The 23,930-nt window shown below is 47.1% G+C and overlaps 1 protein-coding gene across 10 annotated transcripts in view; it reads right to left on the minus strand.

Moving 5' to 3' along the window:
* The window catches only part of CACNA1B (calcium voltage-gated channel subunit alpha1 B), a 279,796-nt gene that overhangs the window by 75,636 nt on the left and 180,230 nt on the right, over nt 1-23,930 (minus strand). For 6 of the 10 annotated variants that reach the window (XM_085076372.1, XM_085076378.1, XM_085076376.1 and 3 more), the window contains 5 exons: nt 18,896-19,002; nt 11,758-11,820; nt 3,394-4,218; nt 2,025-2,251; nt 228-348 (listed from right to left, as the gene is read on the minus strand). In XM_085076372.1, coding sequence (XP_084932498.1) covers nt 228-348; nt 2,025-2,251; nt 3,394-4,218; nt 11,758-11,820; nt 18,896-19,002 — 1,343 coding nt within the window. The remainder of the gene's footprint in view (nt 1-227; nt 349-2,024; nt 2,252-3,393; nt 4,219-11,757; nt 11,821-18,895; nt 19,003-23,930) is intronic. The other 4 variants (XM_085076379.1, XM_085076377.1, XM_085076375.1 and 1 more) reach the window with 1 other exon arrangement.

A 23,930-nucleotide genomic window follows, 5' to 3' on the forward strand; every position in this document is an offset into this window, starting at 1 on the left:
CTGTGTTCCCATTCTTTGGGATCTGCATCAGCAGGGTCTGCCTACAGCATAATCTTTTCCCTGATAAGTTATTCCCCCAGGAAAACCCAGCTCAACAGCAGCATCTGGCCCTCATAAATAACCTTTTATTTCACGTCCCAATGTGTTTGACTGGCAGAGATGAAAATCCCACTCATGTTGTTGCTTTGAAGCACCTGGAACCCCTAATTGGTGTTAGAGGAACTTACGGATTTGTGGGACTGAGGATGAACATGGAGCTGTAAGGCAGGATCGGTTTAGGCCCATTTTTCGTCAAGTCATCGACGTCTTTCTTCTCCTCTGTTTTGCTTTCAAACTCCACGTTGTTCACTGGGAATTCAGGGAGAACACAAAGGAGAGGGTTAAAAATGGATCTGCAGCCTTCCTGCTGCCTGGAACAGCTGGAAATGCAAACAGTGCAGCTGGGAGAGCAAACAGCCTTTGGAAATGCTGATTAAATGGGATAACAATCATTGGATTATTATCACTCCAGAGTGAGGCTGTTCTACCCCTCAGCTGCTGCTGAGCCACGGAGCAGAAACAGCCAGGAAATGAAGCTGCTCAGTGCAGACAAAGAAACAATGAGATGATTTACCCCAGGGCTGCAAAAACCATTCCAAAGAGCACAAAATCTTAGGGAGAGAGATCAGCTTGGGATCCTTGAAAGAAATGAAAAAGAAGTTTGACCAGCCTTGTAATTCTGTGTTTTCTCCCATGGACCAGGAGCACAATTGGCTTTGAAACACAGAGAGGATCAAATTCATAGATGAGATTTAATCATTTGGGGCTGAGACTGCTGAACTTCCCAGAATTAGGAAGAGAGACCTGAAAAGGGCTCCTTGGAATTCTGTGCCTCAGTTTGGGCAGACCTCCCCATGTGTAAAGCTGTGGAGCTCCATCCTGCAGCAGGTTTTAAAAACCATCTCCTTCTATCAGACAGTCCAAACTTCCCTCCCAAAGGTTGGAAATTCTCCAATTTTCATCTTAATTTCACTTGCAGGGGGTTTATGGGATGATTTACTGAAGGTAATTTCCCATCTATGAACTGGGTAACATTTTATACTGCAAATTTTCTCCTTAGACACATATAAAAGCTCTTCCATTAATTCCCAGCACCTGAAGTCCAAAAACCCCACCCCTTCAGAATGCGTTCAGTGCAGGGCTTTTATTACTTTTTATTTTATTTTGCAAAGAAAATGACATTTCATTGTGCTTGAGTGACATGTTCAATAAACTCCTTATTGGATCTCCAGGCAGATACAGAGGAAATGGCCAGGAAAGGGAGAGGCTGATAAATTGTGATTGACAGGAACTCAGCATTGCAATATAGGAAAATTACCATTTTAGAGAGAAAAAAAAACAAGAAAGAAGAAGGAAAATAAAAAAGAAAGAAAAGATAGATCTTGTGGTTGACAACAGAGTGAAATAGCACTTAGAGACCCTGCTAGATTTTGGTTGTGCCTCTTGGAAAGCAGAGTCCTGACAGCCTGGAGTCTAATGGGGACCTCATGGATTTCCCACTGGCATTCCCTTCAGCTCTCCAGACTTTTCCAGGCTGTTCCCACCCTGCCAGGGATCAGGCCCAGTGGTGGCTGGGCACAGGGATCTCAGGATCATCTGTAAATCTGTGCTGACAGAGCCAAGGCAGAGAGCTCTGGAGAAGGGCAGGGAGGGTGGATCTGCTCAAAATGCGATGGAGAGGATTGTAAAAAGCTCTGGAACGACACAGGAATGCAGAGCTGCAGGATCACAGCTGGATGTGGCTTTCCTTTCTCTTACACACAAGATGTGCTCTGAGATTCCAGGGAATCTCAGGTTTTCCAGAGCCACCAGGCACCCAGGAAGCCTTGCTGAGCTCCTGCAGCCTGTGTGGGAATTGCAGATCCTCTATCAACAAGTTCCCTCTCTGCCCCTCGAGAGGATGGCAGTGCCCAGGAGAGCCCCCATCACTGCTTAGAAATTCAGATTTCCTGGCAATTTCCCAGCAGGAAGAGCAGAGCACTCACTTGGTATGACAGTTGTTTCCCCTGGAGGGGCAGTGATGGTGACAGGGATGTTCACAGTGGTGGTTTTGTCCAGGGGGGGTTGAATCATCCTCGTCACGTTCTTCTGGTTGTCAGCATCCTCGGGCTGCTCAGGCACCTTCTGCAGGTATGTGCTGGGCAGGGTGTGCACAGGGACACTCACTGGGACACTCACACTGCCACTGGCCTCCAGCTCACACTGGTTCTCCCTGGGAAAAGCAGGATCTGGTCAATATGGCCCAGGAAGCATTCAGAGACACATTCCTGATGCTGCACCTCGTGCTGGGATTGTTTGCTCCATGGGAATCCTCTGCAGGACAAGCCCCAGATGGCAAAACTGGGGTCCTTTTCCTCAGAGACCTCCCAAGCCAACCCCAGTCACAACCCTGAGAGCAGACTGTGGCACTGAACATCCCCTGACTCAGTCTAACGATGTCCCCAGGCCATGTGGCACTCTCATTGCCAGGAGCCACCACCCAGCATCAGCTGCTGAATGAATCCTGACACTCTGCTTCCCCATGCTCTCCCGAGGCCTTATTTAAAGGTGGTGATTCTCTTTTCCAGCTCCAAACCACTCTGTGCTGTGGCTGTCAGCAGCTCAATGGCTCCTGCTCTGCCGTGCAGCAGCAGCTCTGCTCCAGTGAGGAGCAAAGTGAACCCGAGCACATGAGCACACTGAACAGCAGGCAGAGTGTTTGGAAATCCAGCTGAAAGGAAGATAATTTAGACAGGAAAATTATTATCTCAGTGCCACTCACGGCTCTCCACGGTGACATGAACTCTATTCTAAAGAATCCCAGTGCAATTTCTTTTCCATCAGACTAATAAAGCTGAAAAGGCAATCTATCCTTCTTTATTAACTACTCCAAATGCTTCACCAGGGCTGTTTTTCTCACTTGACTTACATAAGAATTAAAGCAAATGGGGGACATCGTTGTTCTTAATGGAAGAGGCCACGTGCTGGAACAACTGGTGGTGCAGCTGAAGGCTCCCCATTAAAAATGAAAATCAAAGGGCTGCAAGCAAGGCTGGATGGAATTTAAAAAGATGTCCCTCAGGAGCATCCTTCAGTAGCTAGGAAATTCTCTGCTTCACTTGGTGTCCTACAGGGTGTGTTGGTGTTTACAGCAAGGAAATTTCCTGCCTTCAACCTGAGCTGTTCTAGGGATCACAATCGTCTTTGGGAACCTCAGTCATTGCTGATTCAGGCAAAACAGAACTGCAGGCTGTGGTGGCAGCTGGTTTGGGGACAGGGAACACCAGGGGAGGGGGATAAGGGATTTCCCGAAACACCTCTGGGGTTCTGTGCCCCCCGAGGCGAGCCGGGTTGGGTCGGGCAGCACTCACTCACTTGGGCTGGTGGTTGCGGTGCTCCTTCTCGCCAGCCTCGCCCTCCTTCTCGCCGTTCTCCTTCTCCACCGACTCGTACGTGGACAGCGCCCTGTTCCTGAGCCGGTGCCGCCGGTGGGGCTCCTCTCCGTTGTCCCCTTTGGTTCCAGGCTCTCCATCCCTGTTCCCGGAGCGGGACCCTCCTCGGTGCCGGGAGCGCCGCTCACCGCGGGCACCGTTGGCAGTGCCATTGCCCTCCTTGCCCGGCCGGTCGGCCGAGTGCCGGTGGCTGCGGTGCCTGCGGTGCTCCTTCTCGGCCCCTTCCTCCACCGAGCCCCGCCGGTGGTGCCTCTTCCCCCCTTCCTGCCCCCTGCTCCGCTCGCTCTTCCCTTCCTTGCTCGCCCCTTCCACCTCCTTGCTGCGGCTGCGGTGCTGCCGGTGCCTCTCCTCCTTGTTGCTCACCGCGGGCTCGCCGTTCTCATCCTTGCTCCCATCGCCCTTCTCCTGCTCTCCCAGCTTCTCCTTCTCCCGATGCCGGTGGTGCTTCCGCGGCGCCTCCGCCCCGTCGCTCGGGGTGACCTTGGGATGCTCCACCACCTCCTGGACATCCACGGGGCTCAGCTTGGAGATGTTGTTCCTGGCCTCGCTGCGGGGCTCCACCACCAGCGGCCGGTCCAGGTGGGTTTTCATGTCGGGTCGGATGTGCAGGGTGGTGGCGTAGCGCACTCTCTCCTCGGGGTCCAGCTCGTTGTACAGCGCCTCGCAGCTGGCTCGGAAGTTGTGCATCCGGATCTGGCTCGTCCTCTGCTCCCAAACCGACTTGGATTTGGAGGAATTCTGCTGCTTGCTAAGGGCGGGAGAAAGGCGAAAAGTCAGCGCCCGATTCCCTAAATACCAACCAAAAAACAATGTTCAGCTGCGGTGGGGAATTGAACCGAAGGAATAGTAGGGATGGAGAGAATGGCTGGAGCAGACCATGAGCAGGGAAAGCCAGCGGGATCATCCGGGTTAGTTTGCCCACACACGCATCATGAGATCAGCCCTCTGGAAAGGAGTTATTCCGTATTTTGAAAATGTGGAAGCCTCGGGAATAGTGTGAAGGATTCAAACATCAGCACACGAAAATCACACACCCCAGCCAGAGCTTTGGCACAGCCCACAAAGCTTCCCAAAATTAGCAGCGCTTTTCTCCCCACCTGGAAACGTCGGGATGAGGAAATTAGCGGTGAGCAAGAGAAGTTAGATCAGCAGGAGGAGCAGGGAAAATGAAACCTGTCCCTGAGGATCCCAGCCTGCCACCAGCCCCTTCCCCTTACAGCCAGCCCCAGGGGTTGTTTCCCAGCCGTGCTGCCCTGCTGGCTCATGGAACAGCTCTAAAACTGCTCGAAATCCTCAGCATCCTTCCAGGTGAGGATGGACCAGGCAGCCCACACATCACTGGAGTCTGGAAAAGTACAAGTAAGAGAGGAAAACTGCCCTGTGCACCAGGAAAAGAGCCCAGAGAGTGGGAGAGTCACACATGGATCTATAAAATATCCTGAGCTGGAAGGACCCACAGGATCACCCAGCCCAGCTCCTGTCCCTGCACAGACACCCAACAATGCCACCCTGGGCATCCCTGGCAGCATTGTCCAAACACTCCTGGAGCTCTGGCAGCCTCAGGCTGTGCCCATTCCCTGGGGAGCCTGGGCAGTGCCCAGCACCCTCTGGGGGAAGAACCTTTCCTGATCTCCAGCCTGACCTGCCCTGGCCCAGCTCCAGCCATTCCCTGGCTCCTGTCCCTGTCCCAGAGCAGAGCTCAGAGCTGCAGCCCCTGGGCAGCTCTGCCCTCAGTCTGCTGCAGCTGAACAATCCCAGTGCCCTCAGCTGCTCCTCATGGGCTCTCCAGACCCTTCACCATCTCTGTGTCCCAAGATGAAGGTGAAATGGGAACACCTTTTTCCTTGGAGACACCTGTCCATCTCTGTCACCTTTAATTCCAGGACACCTCCTTTGGCCTCCTGAATGCTTTGATTTTCCAGCACAGCACTTGGTTTCTCACCACCACATCCAAAGTGACCACCAACCCAACCAGGGCACAGAGGCAAGGCTTTTCCTTTTGCTCCTAAAGATTTCAAGTCAAATTCTGCTTTCCACTGGCTGCCAGGGCAGAGTTGTGGATTTAACCTCATGGAGGACCAGCACCCCATTTTTCCTTAATGAAAGTTCTCCCAGCAAAGGCAGAAAAGGCATTTTCCTTCCTCCAGCCTGCTCAGACATCTCCATTTCCCACACCTCAGCCTGAGCTCTGCAGCTGGAGGGAGCAGAGCCCACGTGGGAGGCAAATACAACTTCCTTACGCATTTTCTGGGCTCCCCTGGCAGCAGAAAAAAGCAGCTTTTGCGTGTTTTGGTGCTGATTGGGACTGTCTAGCTCTGTCCCCAGGGAGGTGACGTCCAGCCCTGCTCATGGGGCACAGTGGGAGCTGTCAGAGAGGGTTTGTGTCGCTGGGCTCTGCTGGGGAATTGCTTCTTTACCGAGGCTGTTGCTGTCTGGTGCTGCTAAAGAGGCAAAAACTCACTAAAACCCTCAGGAGAGCACCCTGGCAGATGGGAAGGAATCTCATTTCATCGCAGAATCAGAGCTGATCACCAAAATTAAATATCCACAACCTGTTCTCAGTGAGTTCTGGACTCTTTCTCCAGCAGCCGAGTCCCCCCTTTGCACCACGGCAGGAGAACAAGGGGCAAAAATCACTGTTCTAAATGTAAATAACACCAGAAGGTCCTGGGGATATGGCTTAGAGCTCTGCTCAGCATAAATCCACATCCAGGGGAGGGACAGCCCTTCCAAGCTGGCACAAGGACGAACAGCCCCATCCCAGTGGGCAATAATTTGCCACTTCTTTTGTTCAAAATATCGAAAAATTAAAATATCCTCACTCACTGCCTGTGCTGAGCTCATCCAAGCCAAGAAGGAAAGAAGATCTCCTCAGTCAGGCTGGATGTGGTGAGGAGGAAGTTTGGGATGCAGGGCTGATCCTCATCCCAGCTCTGACACAAGCTGTGTCACTGCAGGAGAGGTTTTTCACTGGAGTTTCACTTACACCGAGAACATAAATCAGCTTTTAAATGATCTCCGAGGTGCTCCCAGCGCCCATCACTCAGGGCTAAGTGAGAGGTGCTGCTGCAGAACTGCCCCCCTGAGAGGCTGCAGGAACCAGGCTGTGCACACATTAACTCAGCCTGCTCTGCTCCAATCCCTTTTGCAAAAACATTCCAGCCTCCAATTCCCAGCACCTGGAAATGAGCTGCATCCTTAACGCTGACACAAATCTCGGAGGCGAGTGCCAAAAACCATGACAAAAAACCACCTCCTGGCTCTGGCTACCAACAGCTCCAGAGCAGGAGCTGCAGAAGTAATGGCTGCACATCCATCCCTCTTTCCACAGGGAAAACACTCAAAAAGAAAAAAAAAAGACAAATCGGGAAATTTACGAAGCGCAATAAAAACGCAATCAGGTGAACGCGGTGCCTCTGAGCTCAACTCCACCTCCAGAGCAGTGAGGAGCATCGGGAGGCAGAGCCAGGGAATGGCACAGAGGATGGGAATGGGAGCAGAGCAGCCCAGCAGGATGGGCCCGTGGGGACAGCGCTGGGGCTGCCAGAGCCAAGGCAGCAGTGACTGCAGAGGTGTCAGCTGCTTGTCCAGAATTGATCCCACTCGGCTCCCTCTGATCCCACAGCGCCTGAATTCCCAAATCAGGAATTTGGGACAGCTCAGGAGCTGATGGATGGCACGGGGGGAGTGTCCCCTAAAAACACAGCACAGCTCCATCCCAGCCCATGGGAGGAGAGGCAGCGACAGGACAGGTTTTGGAGATGGAAAAACATCAACAGGGCAAAAATTCATTGCTCTGCTTCCCCCCTCGTTTGGTGCAGTGAATTGTGCACAAATCGGGGCAGACACAACCCAGCTACAGCACCAGCAGGGCAGCACTTGTCTGAGCTGATCAAAAGGTGCCTTGGTGGGAACAAATATTTCCTCCACAAAAAAACACCCAACCATGAAGTCAACTCCTTATCTGAACTCTGCTCACTGCTGGCTGCTTAAAATCCTCCTGAAGCCATTAAAAAAATTGCCCTGTAAATCACTCCTGACTCGCAGACATCCTACAAACATTGCTGGTAATTCACTGCTTTACTCCCCATCCCTACTTTCTGTCTCTGGAATATCTGGAGCTCTTTGAAGGCTCTGCTCCATTCCCAGATCCTCCAGGCTGGAAATGTTGGATAGATACCACTGCTAGTACCAACTCCTCGGATTAAAACACCAACAACTCCTGCCTGTGGCTAGAAAGAAAACCTCACAATTCTTGGAGAATCCAATCAAATCCATATTAATGAATCAATGACTAATATTGGTATAAATAAGAAATGCAATCAGTGTGGTTCGTTCAAGAAAGCACATTTTTAGTCAGATTCTAATCTTAGGGCGCTCCTTAATGAGTCAAGATTTTGTTACCATAACCTTTGAAATCACTGCTTCTCTTAATGGAAATCCTTCAAATTTTGCTCCAGTAAATAATGAATGAAAGCAGAGTATGGAAACATAATAATTTGATGTTAAAAATAACCCCACATCACACGGTGGGTGTGAAATTCTGCTCTGCTTACAGATGAAAGGAAATTTGTCGTTAAAACGCAACAAAACCTTTCCACTCAAATCCTCTTTTCTCTTCATGAGCCTGGAGCTCATAAACTCCACATTTCCATTTTCCACTTGGAGAACACAATGGAACATTTCCCTTTTGGGCTTGGCCTGTACAAAGCTGAATGGTTTATCTCTCTGGGATTTGATAAAACAATTTTCTCTCGGCTGAGCTCACCGCTGGTGTTTAAATGTGCTTTGCCAGTGACCCTGGAGTCATTGCCAGGATGCAATTTCTTTATAATAATTTCTTTATATTTGTAATATTACATAAAACCAATAGATCAATATATTGATTCTTATAATTTTTATCTATTTTTTCTAAATTTATAAATTTGAATTTTCAATATTGTAGCTTCCCAGAGACAAAACTTATTCTCTCATAATATTTCTCCCAATATCAGCTAGAAATAAAGTTCTGAATGTGATAAAGCCCATTCTGGCTGTGTATCTCCCCCTCATCTCCAGAAAGCTGCTACTGAAATTTGAAATGCCCTTCAAACCAACAAAGCTCACTAAATGCCACATGTTGATTTTTTTCAACATTATCACCCTAAAATTGAATTTCTACTCACTGTAGAACCCCAGGCAAGTTATAATTTATTTAAATTATATTTGCTTTAAATCATTTCTTTCCTCTGAAGTGAAGCCCCACTCTCCAAAAGATGTTCTGGCCAATGGCCTAGGCCAAAATCCCACCATAAACTACAAATTTTTGATAAAAATCAAGAAAAAACACCAGGGAATGGAGGCTCAGCCCCTTTTTTGCACCCTGAGGATGGAGATAAAGCAATGGCCCAGACAGGGAATATGTACAAAACAAGTGATAAAGATCAGGAATAATTTGTTTTCTCGGATGGCAAATGACAAATTGATGCTGGGAGAAGACATTGGAGTTTTTCATTTCCCTCTTTGCTCTGGCAGCCTGGCTGGGATGGTTGGGTGGCAAGGAAGGAGCTGGGCTGGGAAAGGAAACTGAGTTTTATTCTGGACAAAAACCAGCAGTGGCAGGTGCTGGAGTTGAGTACTTTTGGGGAAAAAACTTCCGTTTTATGGATCTTTTTTTCCCTTAATTTAAGGCTTTCCAATTTGCCTGAAGAACATGGAATTTGTCATGTCCAAGCAAGGACTGACAGCTCTGGATCCTGTTAAAAATAAACAATCAACAGCAAGACAAAGAAAACCTCAAGTTATTGGTTTGGATTTTATCACCCACTGCAATCTAAGAATTCATCTGAAAATTCAACACCTCACAACTCTTAAAACTGCTGGAAAAATCCAACACAGTGATTCCCTTGGCTGTGTCATCACCTATGCACATATGAATTAATTGCCAAATTCAATGTGTATTTTAGATAAAGCTACTTAGAGAAATAGAGCAGATCTGTATTTAATTCCCTCTCCTCAAGTGAATGAAAAATGTATTTTCTACATGCTGGAACTGTGTCACAAATTTGTTACAGCACCAAAGGCTGGAATTACCACAGGAAAATGACTCAACTTGATTTTTTTTAAAGGAAAATATCTCCTCTATTTTGCCTGTAATGTCTTACTATTTAGAAATTTGTAAATTTTTTTTGTCTAGGTTTTTTTAAAAAAATAATCAAAGGACACAGGGCAAACCCAACCCTCTGCATCTCAAAAGATTTTGGGGTAAGTTTTGCTCTCTCAGAACAGGTCCTGGTTTATATTGACATTAAAGGCACTCTTTGAGCAGGGAACAGAATTAAAGGCACAGGGATTTTTGAAAACCTTTGGAAACCTTTTGAAAGCTCTTCTTGGCCAGTAAATCACTGTATTTCCACTGAATAAATAAAACCTTCAGGTGTCTCCACACTCCAGGGATGTTCTGGGGTAGTTGTGCTTTTATACATTTCATGTTCATATGGGGTTCAGGCATTTATTTCTTTTTTTTTTCCTTCTGGGGGTTTTCTGGGGAAATGCTCTTTAATACTCACGGAGAAAAAATAAAAAATAATGCACATTCAGCTCATCCATAGGAAATCACAAACTCAGGCCCAGACATTGAGATGGTAACGAGGATGAGAGAGCTCAGTGACAGCTTTTTGCAGAGAAATTGATTCTGTTCAGAGAACAGATGTGAGTCAGAGTGACAAAAGCAGCCTCTGCTCCAGGGTTGGTGTTCTGGTGGGGAGTTAACACCAGATCTTCACAAAAAATACCTCCAAATGGGGCCAAATCCTCCTTCCCAAGGGGGTTTGGGTACCTGCAGTTTGATTTCACTCTTTTACAAAAGGCAACTCTGTCCCTGGACATTTGGAAAAAGGAGGAAAATTCTGTATTCTTTCAAGGCTTTGCTCCTAATGGGGAAAACACTGTTTGGGAACAGTTTGGGGTCACTGCTGCTGGGGCAAAACAGCTCCCAGCTCCTCCTTTCTCCATCCTGCCAGGGTGGGAGACACCCCAAGGGCAGCTGAGCCCTCTCTGCACCTTTCTGCCCCTCAAGACTCCCAGCAGACAGGAAATGTCTTGGAAGAAATGATACAAAAGATGCCTTAATCTAATTTATCCCCCTAATTTTCACCATCCCAGCCCTGTGAGCCATCAGACCTCAGCTCAGTCCCAAAAACTCAGTTTTGGTCACAGAAGTTAAACTCAGATAAAAACATCAACACCTTTTAAGCACCAACTTGTCTGAGATGCAGCAGTGCCCAAGGACCCCCAGAACACCCAGGGAAATCTCCAGGAATCTCAGGAAACCCTCAGGGAATTCTCCAGAAGCTGCTGGAAAACCTCCTTGGCTTCACAGTACCTTAATCCCTGCTGTGGCCAGACAAACCCCCAGGCTGGAATTGCACTTACTTGTGGCTCCAAAAGCATTAAAGGAGAAAAGACAACGTCACACATTAAAGGAGAACCCAAAGGACACTCCCAGGGTGGGAGAGGAGCTGGTGAGGAGTTTTTTTGGGTTGGTCAGCAGCGATAATGATGTTTTTACAAACCTGCACCCTGATTGACAGCACAGCCAGCAGGATTGGGTTGTTAGGAAGCACATGGAGGAAGGGGAAGTTTTCCACGGTGTTTGCTCAGCTACAGGGCCAGAGGAGTTGCCAAGTGCCTCGTTTGGACAAAATCTGTCCCTTTAAGCTCCAGCTGGGGACGGTCAGAGAGCAAAGACACAACCAGTGTTTCAAGGATGTTTAGAGTTTCCCAATTTAGTCTCACTTGGGCCCAATTTCCACAATTCTTTTGAAGTCCTCCTCCCTCAAAAAGGGCTCTCCTGGTTCTCCTGCTGAACCCAGAGTGCAAACACTGGTGGAACATCAAAGCCAACAGCCCAGCACAGAATAAACACAGAGACCAGAAATAAACACAAGTGAGAACAAGACAAACCATCAAACGAGGGGAGACAGGAGAAGAGAGGAAAACAGTTCAAGAGGGAAATGATGGAAAGGAATTAAGGGAGAAAAAGGAACGAAGAGGGAGAAAAGTGACAGTCAATGTATGAAACACAACAGAGTTGCTCACAAATCACAAGCATCGAATGACAATGGCAGACACCTTCCAGTCCTTTCCCTGGATGTTGGTCTGGAGGCTTTCCACAATGATGGGGATGATTTTTGGGAGGGGGGGGAAAGAACCACAGGGAGAGTGAAGGCACCAGGAGGAGGGGAAGGTTCACAGAGCTCTAAATGAGAAATCCATTCACGGAAAATCGTAACAGAGAGCAACTCACGGTGAATTTACGCTGGAGACTGACGAGCTGCGAGATACAGTACCTCGAGTTTGCTTTACAAAACTGCACATGCAAAAAAACAAAACAAACAAAGAAAACAAAAAGTGAGAAAAGAAAAAGAAGAGAAAAATAAAAAAAAAAAAAACCAAAACCAAACTGAAAAACCAAACCAAACGAGCAGAGAAACCATAAAAGACATCGGGAGGAGACTGGTACAGGCCGTGGTGTCCTATGGGATGCTGCTGTGCACCTTGGAGGAGAGCAGGCAAGCTGCAGGAGGTGTGGAAACCACAGCCACAGCACCCTCTGGAGAATGGGACACAGCCAGAGTCCAGGATGGAACCAAAAGGGTGACAAAATGAAAAGGGGAACCGAAAGGCACACGGAGATCTCTGGCTCCAGGGCTGTACTCACACTGCCAAGGTCCTGCAGGAGCCACCTCTGCAGCCTCAGGGAGCTCTGGGAACAGCCAGCTGGGGATTGGGCTGAAAATTGTTCTTTCCAAGTGGAGCAGGATTTAATTCCTGCTCTGTGGCACGGGGAGGAAGCTTTAGCATGGAGCAAGGGCTGGAGAGGACACCTCAGGCTCCAAAATCCACCTGAGCTGGTGCCAGGCAGCTTCTCCTCAGTCCCTGCCTGGGATGGCTCTTCAGAGGCACCTACCTCTCTCCTTGCACAGGGACTGGGATGTGCCTGCCTCAGACTGTCCAAAAAGGGGGCATTGTGCCTAAAAACTCAGCTGTGCTGCAGCTTCAGCAGGGCAGGGCACAGGGTTGAGAGGAGCTTCCTGAAGCTCAAGGGATTTTGTGGATTGTCCTCCATCCAGTGCTGGGATAAACACCATTTATGGGGGCGTTGTAAATATAGAAATCACTGAAATACACAGGAAAAGGGTTTGTTCTGCCTTTGGCAGGGAATCCACAGAAAACCATGATTCCAAATATTAATTTTTTCATAGTTCTAATCGATCATTTTTATCAATCCACAGCATTCCAAAAACCCTCCCCATGACTGAAAGTAAAATCCTTTCACCTCCTGAATTTGCCTGTTCAGATGCAGCATTTTTCCTCCTGCTTTCACGAGCGTTTAGATCTGTTAATAATCAATTGCAGCAAACCAGCAGGCCCAGTTAAAATCTAATGTTCTCTGGGTATCATATAAGTAGAGTTTTAAATATACATTTATTAAAATTAATGGATTATTCTAACCAGAAATGTTGGCTCGGGTAATACATACAACACAAAATACAACACAAAATCCAGAGGTTCAGAAACCTGGAGTGAATATATGAAAAATTATGGAAGGCATCATAAAAGTTTTGCTGGAAGCAAACAATCTGCTGAGCAGCCAGGTGAAGTATTTTACCTAAACCTCAGGATTTCAGTGTTTTCCTGGTGCCAAATGAAATAGGAGCAGGAGTCAGAGTGGGCTTGGCAGGCCCTGCTGGCTGGCCAGGAAAATGATTGTTTGCAGCTTGCTCAAGCTGGGGACCTTTTTACTCTTTGGCTGGCTGGTGAACCCCCAGCTGGCACTGAGAACAAACCCTGGACTGCAGGAATAACTGAGAAATTCCTTTGGCAGAACAGGTGGGAAGCTTGGGATGGAGGAGAATGCACCCTGATTGACCTGGAGGTCAGAGCCAACCCTGTGCAAGGGCATTGGTGGCAAAACAATTCCCACAAAACCCTGCGGAAAATTGGGGTTGAAGTGCTGAAAGCAGAGGAACGTCCCTTGGTGGGAGGCTGGGATGAAGCTCAGTGTGTCCCTGGCTGCTTTGGTGCAGAGCAGGATGGAGGCCATGTTCTGTCCTTGTCACCTGGCCAGGCACTGTCACACGAGTCCTGCAGCACTCCAGGCTCACCGCTCTGCTGGATCCACCTTTTTGAAGGCAGAAATTTGCCTGGATTGGCACTGGAACCACAGGGTGTGAAACCACAAAGCCAAGGCAGATTCCTTTCCCAGGGCAAAACAGCAGGAGGAGTTGATTTTCACATTTTACTTACCAGGAATGAGAGCCAAAGCCCAGAGAGTGGCTCTGGGTGTGGCTGAGTGACACCGACAGCGAGGATGGAAAGGAAAACTCCCGGGAGGAACCACAGAACCTCACACACTGACACACTCCAGGGGCAGAGGAGAGGGAAGGAATCACAACCAGCAAGAGAAAAGAACACCTCTGCTAATCTACACCCCCCAGCACAGCACGGGTCACGCTGGGTGTTCTGGCAGCTTCTTGCTGGGTCCTGTTGGGTACCCACAGCCCAACAGAGATGTGCAAATCAGCCACGGTGCTCCCAAGACAGAAGGAAAACATGGAACCTCCGAGATGGAAAACCTGGAGAAACAGAGCAGTTCCCCCCTCCCCTGCTTCCCCAGACCTGTACAAAAGGGACAGAGAGGGTGAAGTGACTGAGGTGCCACCTCTGATGGCTCTTGGTGCTGTGCTACCTCGCCAGTGCCAGGCACTGTCCCCTTGGGCCTGCAGTGAAACACAAACTGCTTGGAGCAGCCCTGGGTGGGACCAGCAGGAACCTGGAGACAAGGAAGAGTTCTTTGGAGGCTGGAAAGTTGTCCTGGGAAGTACAAATAACTCTGGAAAACAGCAGTGGGCAATTGGGCTGTGCTTAGGTGCCAAAGTCCCAGAGCTATCTCTGCCGCTGTCCACAGCTCTTCATCCACCACCCAAGGTCTCCTCCCACCCAAAACTCACCTCCATACCTGTGGTGAAATGATTTCCTAGGATTTGGCTACAACTGCAACCCATTACCTCATGGAATTAATAAAACCCCAAACCTCATAAGTTACAGAGTGCATAAAGCACTCTGAGTGCATAAAGCATAAAGTGAGCCCTAAGTGTGGCTCACTACCTAGCAATCTCCAAATTTCGGATTGATGGAAAATTGCTGTTTTAAGGTTTTTCCCAAGCCAAGGTCCAGAGAGGGCACTGGGAATGTGTGGGCTGTGGGTGCCAGGGGAGCCCCAGGTGGTGTCCCTGTGGCTGTGCCAGGTGTGCTCCTGGCAGCCCCTTTTGTACATGCCATTGGTGCAGCTCTGGCTGGAACAGGAAAGGCAGAGGAGGATCCCAAACACGGGGAATTCAGCCATCAGGCCAGACAAAACCAGGGAAAAATCCCTGTTTGTATCGGGGTTTCTTTGTGACCCACAGGGATGAGCCTGGTGACTCCTCCTTCCCCCGCCAGTGGCATCACAAAGTGCTTTGCACATCCAGAGCCTTGGAATTGTCCCCTTGGAATTGTCTGCTCTTTCCTGACTGCCGAGGAAGCTGCACCAATGGTTTGCCCTAAACACCCCTGGCTCTGTGAATCCCTCAGGTCTGAGTGGAGCAAAGGACACAGAGGGACCTGGAGACAATGCTGGGCAAACAGAACAACCCCAGAACTCACCTCCAGAAACAACAAAGCAAGGAAAACGCTAAACGGAAAACAAATGAAAGAAATGACAGAAAGAAGAATGAAACAATGGGCTCAGGTCAAACACATCATGGCCTGTCAGCAGCCAAACATTGCAAACAGTGACAGAACCAACACACCACCCTCGCTTTGCAGCCTGAGGAGTCACTGGATAAAAAAGGCCCTTTGGGATAGAGTTCACCAGGTGAAAAACCAGCTGTGGTCAGGGAAATGTGATCCAGGTGAATCCCACCAGAACAGAAGGCAAACCAGAGAAATGCTGGGAGCTGGGTGAGGCAGGAGCTCCAAACCAACACACCACCCTCCCTTTTCACCCTGAGAAAGCACAACAGAAATCCTTCAGGATAGAGTTCACCAGGTGAAAAAACCAACTGTGGTCAGACAAATGTGATTCAGGTGAATCCTATCGAAACAGAAGGCAAACCAGAGCAATTCTGGGAGCTGGATGAGGCAGGAGCTCCACACCAAGTGCAGGGAGTGGGAGGCAGATGCAAGATAAATGATCCCTGCACAGCACTGCAATGATGAGCCTGTTATTAAAAGAGATTCCCTGCTGTCCATCAATCACAAACCAATTCCTGGCTCCCACAGCAGCCAATTCCAGGTGGGAAGGTGAAGGTGCCTCTTCAGAGCCTCTGAGCATGCTGGAGCACTGGGGAACAAGCAGGTCCTGACACTTAGGAAATGATGTTTTGCAAGCAACACGATAAATGGAATGGTTTTTGGAGCTTGGTTAGGGAGGGAGGCTGGGGCAGGAGAAGCTGAGCAGGGGAACTGCAGGCACAGGAGGAAAGCAGAGTTCACACTGTGCTGGAAAAATGGTGGAGGGGGAGGATCCAACAGCATGGAAAGGTCTGGAAGGAGGTTTAGGGGGAGACAGTGCTTGGGGCAGGACTGAGAAGGGAAGGGAATAAACCAGCACCTCAGCCCTGAAACAGCACAGCCAGAGGGATTTCTCAGCAGGCTCAGCCCAGGGACAGCTTTGTCACCTCTGTGGGAGGTGGAGAACACTCTGGGAACATGGATAGCATGATTCAGATAATCCAAGTCATGGTGCTCTCTGCTCCCAGCCTGGTTGGACTGATGCAGGTAGGGAAAATGTCAATGTTTTCAGAACACTGAGCCATGCAATCCATGCCCGTTGTAGTTACAGAAATCCATTGTCACGTGTTGGGAAAATAACATAAAAATATAAATTTTTAAAAAATATTCCTTAGGAGAAAATAAGACTATAAATTGATTGGGTAGAGCCACCTTTGCAGCAGGCCTTGGGGAGCTCAATCCCAGTTTTCCCAGCCCTTGCTCACTTAATCCTACAGGTGTTGGATTCCCAGTTTTTTCTACCCAAGTTTTACAGGCGTCTGATTTGTGGTGGTATCTCCTCATGCCAAAAATCCCATTTTTAAGAATACTCTTTTCCCTCTTGGCATGTCCAGCTCTGAGTCTGATCAGCCAGGACTTGCCATTGTCACAGCCTCTGCTCCACCCTGAGAGCACTGTGGGGACTAAAATAAGGGGATAAACCTGGGGGGATAAACCGTGGGGATTGAGAGCAGGAGAAATGAGGTGTTGGGGTGGGTTTGGGTGCCCAAAGGTCTCCACATCAGCCCTGCTGCACTGGAGAGGAAGATCCCAGGGATGGGTGCTGCAAACCACCTCAAAATCCAAGGGATCAGAGCTGCCAAGCCCTTCTGGATTTCCCTGTGGATGAACATTCAATCCCTGGTTGGGCTGTTCACTTCAGAGCTGGATTTGATCCTCTTGAGTCCCTCCAGCTCAGAATATCCTGGGATTTATGGGAAAAACTAATTGCTCTGCCATGGATTCATCAAATCCCTCAGGGATCATGAGCCACCAATTCACCCAAAACCATCTTCCCATCTCCCAAAACACCTCACTCCTCCCTTGCCTTTTCCTCTATGGCATCATCCATTGGGGCATCAATTTTTGGCCTGAAATGCTGCTTTTTTGCCCCAAAGCAAAGCCCGGGGGGGGCTCAGCCTGGCCCTGCAGCAGGGACAGAAGATGTCACAAGGCAGAGGTTGGGTGACAGGGACAGGAGATGTGGGAACCATCAACTTCCAAACTGTGCTCACACGAATTTTCACCCAAACAGTGCAGGTGGGAGCTGGGCTGATTCAACTTGAGGCAAAAAAAGCAAAAATTCACCATTTTGTCCTCATTTTGATTGGTTGTCACAAAACTGTCCCTGTGAAAAGTCATGGGAAAAGGTGATTTTAAGCAATTTCAACCTTAGCTCCAAGGAAGTGGGTTGGTTTTTTCTGCTGATTTCTAAGAAATCTTCCCATGCAAAATGCTTTGATTAAAACAGAAGCAAATAAGCATCATCATCATCTTGCATTTTCAAATACCAGAACTCAAGAAATTCATCAAAGAGCAAAAGCAATTATCCTCATTTGACTTCTTTTCAAGGCTGGACAGAAAATAATTGTAAGGGAAAGATGATATTTAAACCCATCAAACAGGCAGAGCATAAATAGGAACTGATTACAGCAGTAATGACAAAATAAAATGGTAAGAAGAATAAAATAGTGAAATTAATAATATTCTTTTCCTTCCCATGTAACAAACTGGCTCCACTTGGCCTTTTGTCTTTGCTAAAGTGAATTAAACTCCCAGTAAAAAGAGATTTCCACCGAAGGAACAAGCAGGGATCCGGCTGCAGTTCAGGCATTTGCCAATAAAACTGAGCAGGAAATTTCATTTTTTTTTATGCTTGAGCTTCTCCAGCCCTTGGAGGTCTCCCCTGTAAAAAGGGGTCTGGAAAACATCAGCAGCTCTCAGTAAAATGCAGGACCACACTTTTTGGTGCTGCTGCTGCTGAAATTCCTGAAGAGTTCAATGAACCTTTGCAGCAAATCCTTGGAAGGTATTAGAGAACATGGAATGGGTTGGGTTGGAAAATCCCATCCCATTCCAACCTCTGCCATAAGCAGGGACACTTCCACTATCCCAGGCTGCTCCAAGTCCCTCCAACACTTGGACATTTCCAGGGATATCTCAAGCATACCCATTTGGACAAATATTTCCACCTACACCTCATTTGTGCTCCTCTAGGATCCAGGAAAAGGTGGCAAATTCCAAGGATTTTGGTGTCACAGAGCCTGTGCTCGTCCTCATCCAGGAATCTGAAAATTCAAATTGGTTTTTCTACCTCCAAACCTGTTCACAGACATGATTTTATTCAGCCCAGCTCTTTCAAACTGCAAGGAAAGGGAATTCAAGCATGTTTTCCAGCTATTTAAGAGGTTGCCTTTACACTTGAATTCTTGAGATTATTAAAGACTAGTTAATTCTGCACACACATCATTAAAAATCCAAAGTGGGATGTAAACACTTCACCTGGTGAAATCTATCCTGGGACAGCTTCAAAAACCAAAAGATCCTTCTGAAACAGTTATTCCAAGATGAGACATCACAAAGAGACCCAAACTGCAAGAAATCCTCAATCAAACTCCTCATTAAGCGCTCAGCACTGAATATTTGGCCAACCTAGAGCCCTGTGAGTGCCAGAGGTGGTGCAGAAGGGCTCAGAGAGTGCCATGGGATGCTCCAGCTGGACAGACACACAGAACACTGGAAAACAGGAATGATCTCCCTAGGAAAACAGGAATGATCTCCCAAGGAAAACGGGAATGATCTCCCTAGGAAAACGGGAATGATGTCCCAAGGAATCAAAGGGGGCTTACGCAGCTATGGAGATGTTGGCTGCAGACATGGGGCTCACTTCAGCCACTTCCTTGGCTTTCTGCAGGGCCAGCTTCTGGTTGGTGGCTTCCTCCATCTCCTCCTCGTCCTGGGGCAGAGAAGGGAGAGAAATCAGGGAATAAATCACACATGGAATACATTGTTGCAGAGCAGAAAGGCCTTGCAAAGTGAGGGCTTTGCTGCTCTTGTCAAATCCTTGCTCACTTCTGTCACCTTGGCTAACTAGAAAAGCATTCTGGGAATGACTCCACTAAACTAGAGGTGAAAAACAAGTTATACATTGTAAAACAATGATTAGAACCAATAACTGTGGGGCTGTGGTTGGTCACACCTGATGCTGTTCCTATCCTGATCTGTGCTGTTGGTTAAGCACATTTGTTGTGTCTCACAAGTGTGTAAACTCATAACAAACAGTTTAAGAACCCTGGATTTTTGCAATAAAGTGTCTTCACCATACCATGGTGGAGATTATGTGTTTAACACCACAATAAATCATGGAATAAATCAAGGGACAACAATAACCAGAGCTCCCCAGGGCCTGACCCAGGGGTGGCTGTCACTGATGTGCTGCAGGGACACAGAAATTTGAACATGGGGCAGATTTTCTCACCAGGAGCCCAAGGTTTGGTGCAAGCTGAGGTGAGAAAACAAGGTTTGGTCAAATGTTCTCTGTCCCAAGAGCACCTCTCCCACCCAAAGCTTTCTCACCTCTCCTGGGTCTCCTCTCACCCCAGAGCACTGGGCAAGGAGAGCCCTGAGCAGGAATGGGACAATTCCAGGCTGCAGTGACCCCATTTATCCCAGCCCTGGGTGTGTCATGGCCCTCTAAAGCCCACTGAAATTCATGGACAGATCCCTAAATCCTTCCTGCCAATGGGATTTTTCTGAACCAATGACAAAATCCCATGGATTGGACTGCTCCTGCTCCCGTCAGTTTTACTCCAGATATTCCCAACCACCTCAGCTCCCTGAGGATTCAGAGAGTGAAAACAAAAAGGATCCATATGAAATGGTTGTTAGGGTTCTGTTAGTGCTTCCTGCAGTTCCCTGGATCAGGAGGATTTTGAACCTCTGCTGGACAGCCTGCAGGGTGTAAATGGGATTTATTTCCTCCTACCCAGCAGGAAAAACATCTCTAAAATTCAAAATGCAGGATCTTAATCATTGAAATGAGGGCAAAACCCAAAGAAACAGCCTGATTGACCTTCAGTGGCCATCGAGGGTCAACTTCCTTGAATTTTCTATCCAAAATAAATCATGTCAGGGTAAGCACAGGAGCTCCAAAGGCAATGCCAACATCTCACAAATCCAGGGAAAACCACAGGGAGAGCAGGCAGAGCCTCCTCTGTCAAACTTGATGGGATGCCACAGGTCTGCCTCTGCTCTCCCAGGGTATTGCTGGAAGGAGTCATGATTAAAATAATGAAAGCAGACAGATCTGCAGCTTTGAAATAGGAAATTATAGAGATTTATCTACCCTGAATACCATCTGCATAAACAGCTCGTCGCTCTGACTTCGGTGGTATTTGCTTAAACTAAACTCATTTGGAAACTGTTTTCTTTTTCTCCTTCTGAAGGAGAAAAAAAAAGATCAAAAATTGATTTAAAAAATCGTTACCATATAAGTTTCTTCTTTTTTTTTTTTTTCCCCTTTGCAAATATTTGCAAGTCCATAATGAGGCTTGAATAAAAGACCTGCTGAGCAATTATACAAAGTCAATATTCCTCAGCTGCCAAATCCCAGCAAATTTATCAAAGGTTTGGGAGCTTGTTGCAAATCAAGGGTGTTTGTGGTTTGATGTTGGCACATAGCTCAGCCCCAGGTAGCTATCCTGGTGGGGTGGAAACCAGGGAAGAGCCCATGGATTGGGAGAAATTCCATTTAATTGGGAAAGAAAAAGTCATGGAGCAAAAAAGGAATTAATTCCACACTTCCCACCACAGGTTTTGCCATCTCCAGGACAGCAGAGCTCCCTCCCATGGAACAGGACTGGCAAAGACAAATGTTGTCACTCTGAGCATCCCTTCCTTCCTTTTCCCCAGCTTTTTTTGCTGAGTGTGATGCCAGTGCTCTGGAATATCCCTGGAATGTCCCAGCTGTGTGTCCCCAAATCCCTGTGCCCCCCAGCTTTCCCCCCTGCATCCTCTGGAGTCACTGCTCAGCAATAACAAAACATCTCTGGGTGATTTCCACACAAATCCCTATTTGTCTTCCACACAAATCCCAGCCAGCCCCACAGCAGCTCCTCTAAAGAGAATTAACTGTTCCCATCCCAACCCAGCACAAATGTTATCCCCAGAATACAAGTTTTAAAAGGAATAAAACCCCAATAAAAAAAAAAATCCTTTAAGGTTTTCCTTACATCCCTCAGGTATATTCAAGGTATTCCTTCCTTTAAGGAATTTCCAGCAACCTTCAAATCAAAGGCTGTTGATTTTTCCTCTCTCTGCCCCTAAAGCACCAGGTGCAGTTTTAAAAACCTCTTTCAAATTTGTAGCTTCTGCTAAAATCTCTTTCAAATTTGTAACTTCTGCTCCATTCTCCCTGGATTCATCCACTTCTCCTCAGGAATTCTGCTGGATTTGCCATCCTAAAGGAGCAGCAAAATGCAGCCAACCCTGACTCAGAGAGAACTCAGTCTCCAGCAGATGTTTTTCTGGAGCTCCTTCCATGCAGATATTGCAGGTGACTACAAAAATTAACTCATTTTTTTGCCTATATTAAAACTTCCAGGTCTCGCTGAAACTTTGAGCTCCCAAATTTCCAACCATCCATCAGCTCAGGGGCAGGTGCAGATAAAGCTCTTGCCCATAAATCCCTGGTTTATGTCCTTTTCTGGTTTTTTAGAGCTCTAAATCTGCATTTAAACCAATTCCTCACATGGTAAAACTCATTTTTGGGGCTTCCCATCATTAACACTGAGTGTTCATTAATACATCCTCCCAATTAATTCCTTTTCCACAGGGGAGCAGGAGGAGGGCGATTTGGGGATGTTCAATTCTTGGGTTGGCCACTCCCTTCAGTCCTTAACTTCTGGGCATTCCTCATCAATTTTATACATATTTATCTAAAAATTCATGTATTACATAAATTATATATTCATCTGTTATTTAGATTATTCATGTATTTATATCAAACTCATGTATTATATAAAAACCCATATTTTCATCCTGCTTTCTCAGGCAGTGGACAGAGATCAGAAAACACTTCCTGCTTCAAGATATTCAGGAAAATCAAATCATCAGTTGTGTGGTTTTGCACTCCAGTTCAACAAGGATGAAGAAGGAGCTGCTTTATGGCACCAGAGACAGTTTGGATGATCAGCAGAGAGATTTTGAACAGCAAATTTTGGGGGGAATTGTAGGTTCTGCTCTGAATAAACGAACAGTAAAAAAACCTGTCAATATACTGAAAAAACCCTAAAGGTTAGGAAACCCAAAGGGATTCAGGAGTTCTCAGAAACCACTAAAAATTGGGTTGGCAGAGTTTGAGTCAATGCAAGGGCAGAAGAGGAAGAGCAGGAGAGGGAAAGGCAGAGGCTGGAGAGCAGATTTTTTATAGATTGAAAGCAAAGGTGGTGATTCTTTTTTTTCTTTTTTTTCCCCCAAAAAATGAGTCATTCCTAAGCACTGGTGAGATTTGTAACAGGCATGGCATGATCAAGCTGCAGTTAAATATAGTCCCAATTCTGCTAACTCCTCTCACAGGTCACAAAGCCCAGCTCAGGCAGTGAAAAATGGTCCAAACGCCACAGAAAAAAAAATCCCAAATTAGCATCCAGAAAGGGAAAAGTTGAAATATTTCAGTCCTGAGGCTGGGAAGTTTTGTCTCCCCTAAACAGAGGCATTTCAAATTGCTGATGGTTTTCCACATTCTATTCAGTTTTCCACATTATATTCACCGATCCCAATTAATTTCACAGCAGAAATGTCAGGAAATTCCCCCTGGGATCAACTGACTGCTGAGTAACTTCATTGTATCTCTGAGCCATTTCTGGGGCCATCATGAGCAGATTTCCTCAGCAGTAAATCTCTCATTCTACAGGTTTGTTTCTAATGGAATTGGATCTTTTTCTTCTTCTTTTGAAAGCCCCAGTGAGTTTTTGGGGGATCATGAATAAAATTAAAACAAAACAAAACCCAAAAAACAAATGAAAAACAAACAAAAAACAAGCAAAACCCAAAAAACAACCCCCCACAAAACCTAAAAACAAACAAATAAACCCCACCACAAACAAAACCCCAAAAACCCCAAACCAAACCAAAACCCCCCAAAAACAAAACAAAACAAAGCCCCCAAAACAAGCAAACAAAAAAAATCCCCAAAAAACAAGCAAACAAAAAACCCCAAAAAACCCAAGAAAATCCCAAAACAAAACAAAACAAAACAAAACAAAAATAACAAAAACCCCAAACAAAAGAAAAAAAAAAATTTCTCAGAAGCTTTGGCGATGCTGCTGAATCCATCAATATTTCATTAGACTTTACAAACATCTCCACAGTCAGCTCTCTAACCCTCCCTGTCAGCTGCTGAAATATTCACAAGAAAGCACTTAAAGGATTAAGAAAGGAGGAGGATGAGCTTCGTTATCCAAGATTTCTGCTGGGCCTGATCTCCCCTCTTTGCACATGCAAGGGATGCCCAGAAATCTGGGAGGATTTTTGCCTCCAGGCTGGAGATTTCTGGGAGCTTTAGGAAGCAGAGAAACAGCTGAGCTGCTAAAAGAGAAGAAAAACAAAAAAATCCCATAAAAACAAAAAAAGGAAAAACCCCAAAACAACAGAGAGCTATTAAATCCAGCCCTGAGCAGCATTTGAAGGGAGGAGGGATGCAGAACGTGGAATTGGAACATTTATTTTACACCTGGGAGCCAGCAGGCTGTTGGGAGGGGCTGAGCTGGGTATTTCTGAATTTCTTTCCTGCTGAAACGTCAGGAAACAGCTCCAGAAAAGCTGGAAACTGGAGTTGGTGCTGCAGGAAAGGGGAGATGGCAAAGACCAGCTCTGGGATGTGGA

Source organism: Lichenostomus cassidix, chromosome 17 (genome assembly GCF_008360975.1).
Source record: "Lichenostomus cassidix isolate B80296 chromosome 17, HeHo_3.0, whole genome shotgun sequence".
NCBI classification, from domain to species: domain Eukaryota; kingdom Metazoa; phylum Chordata; class Aves; order Passeriformes; family Meliphagidae; genus Lichenostomus; species Lichenostomus cassidix.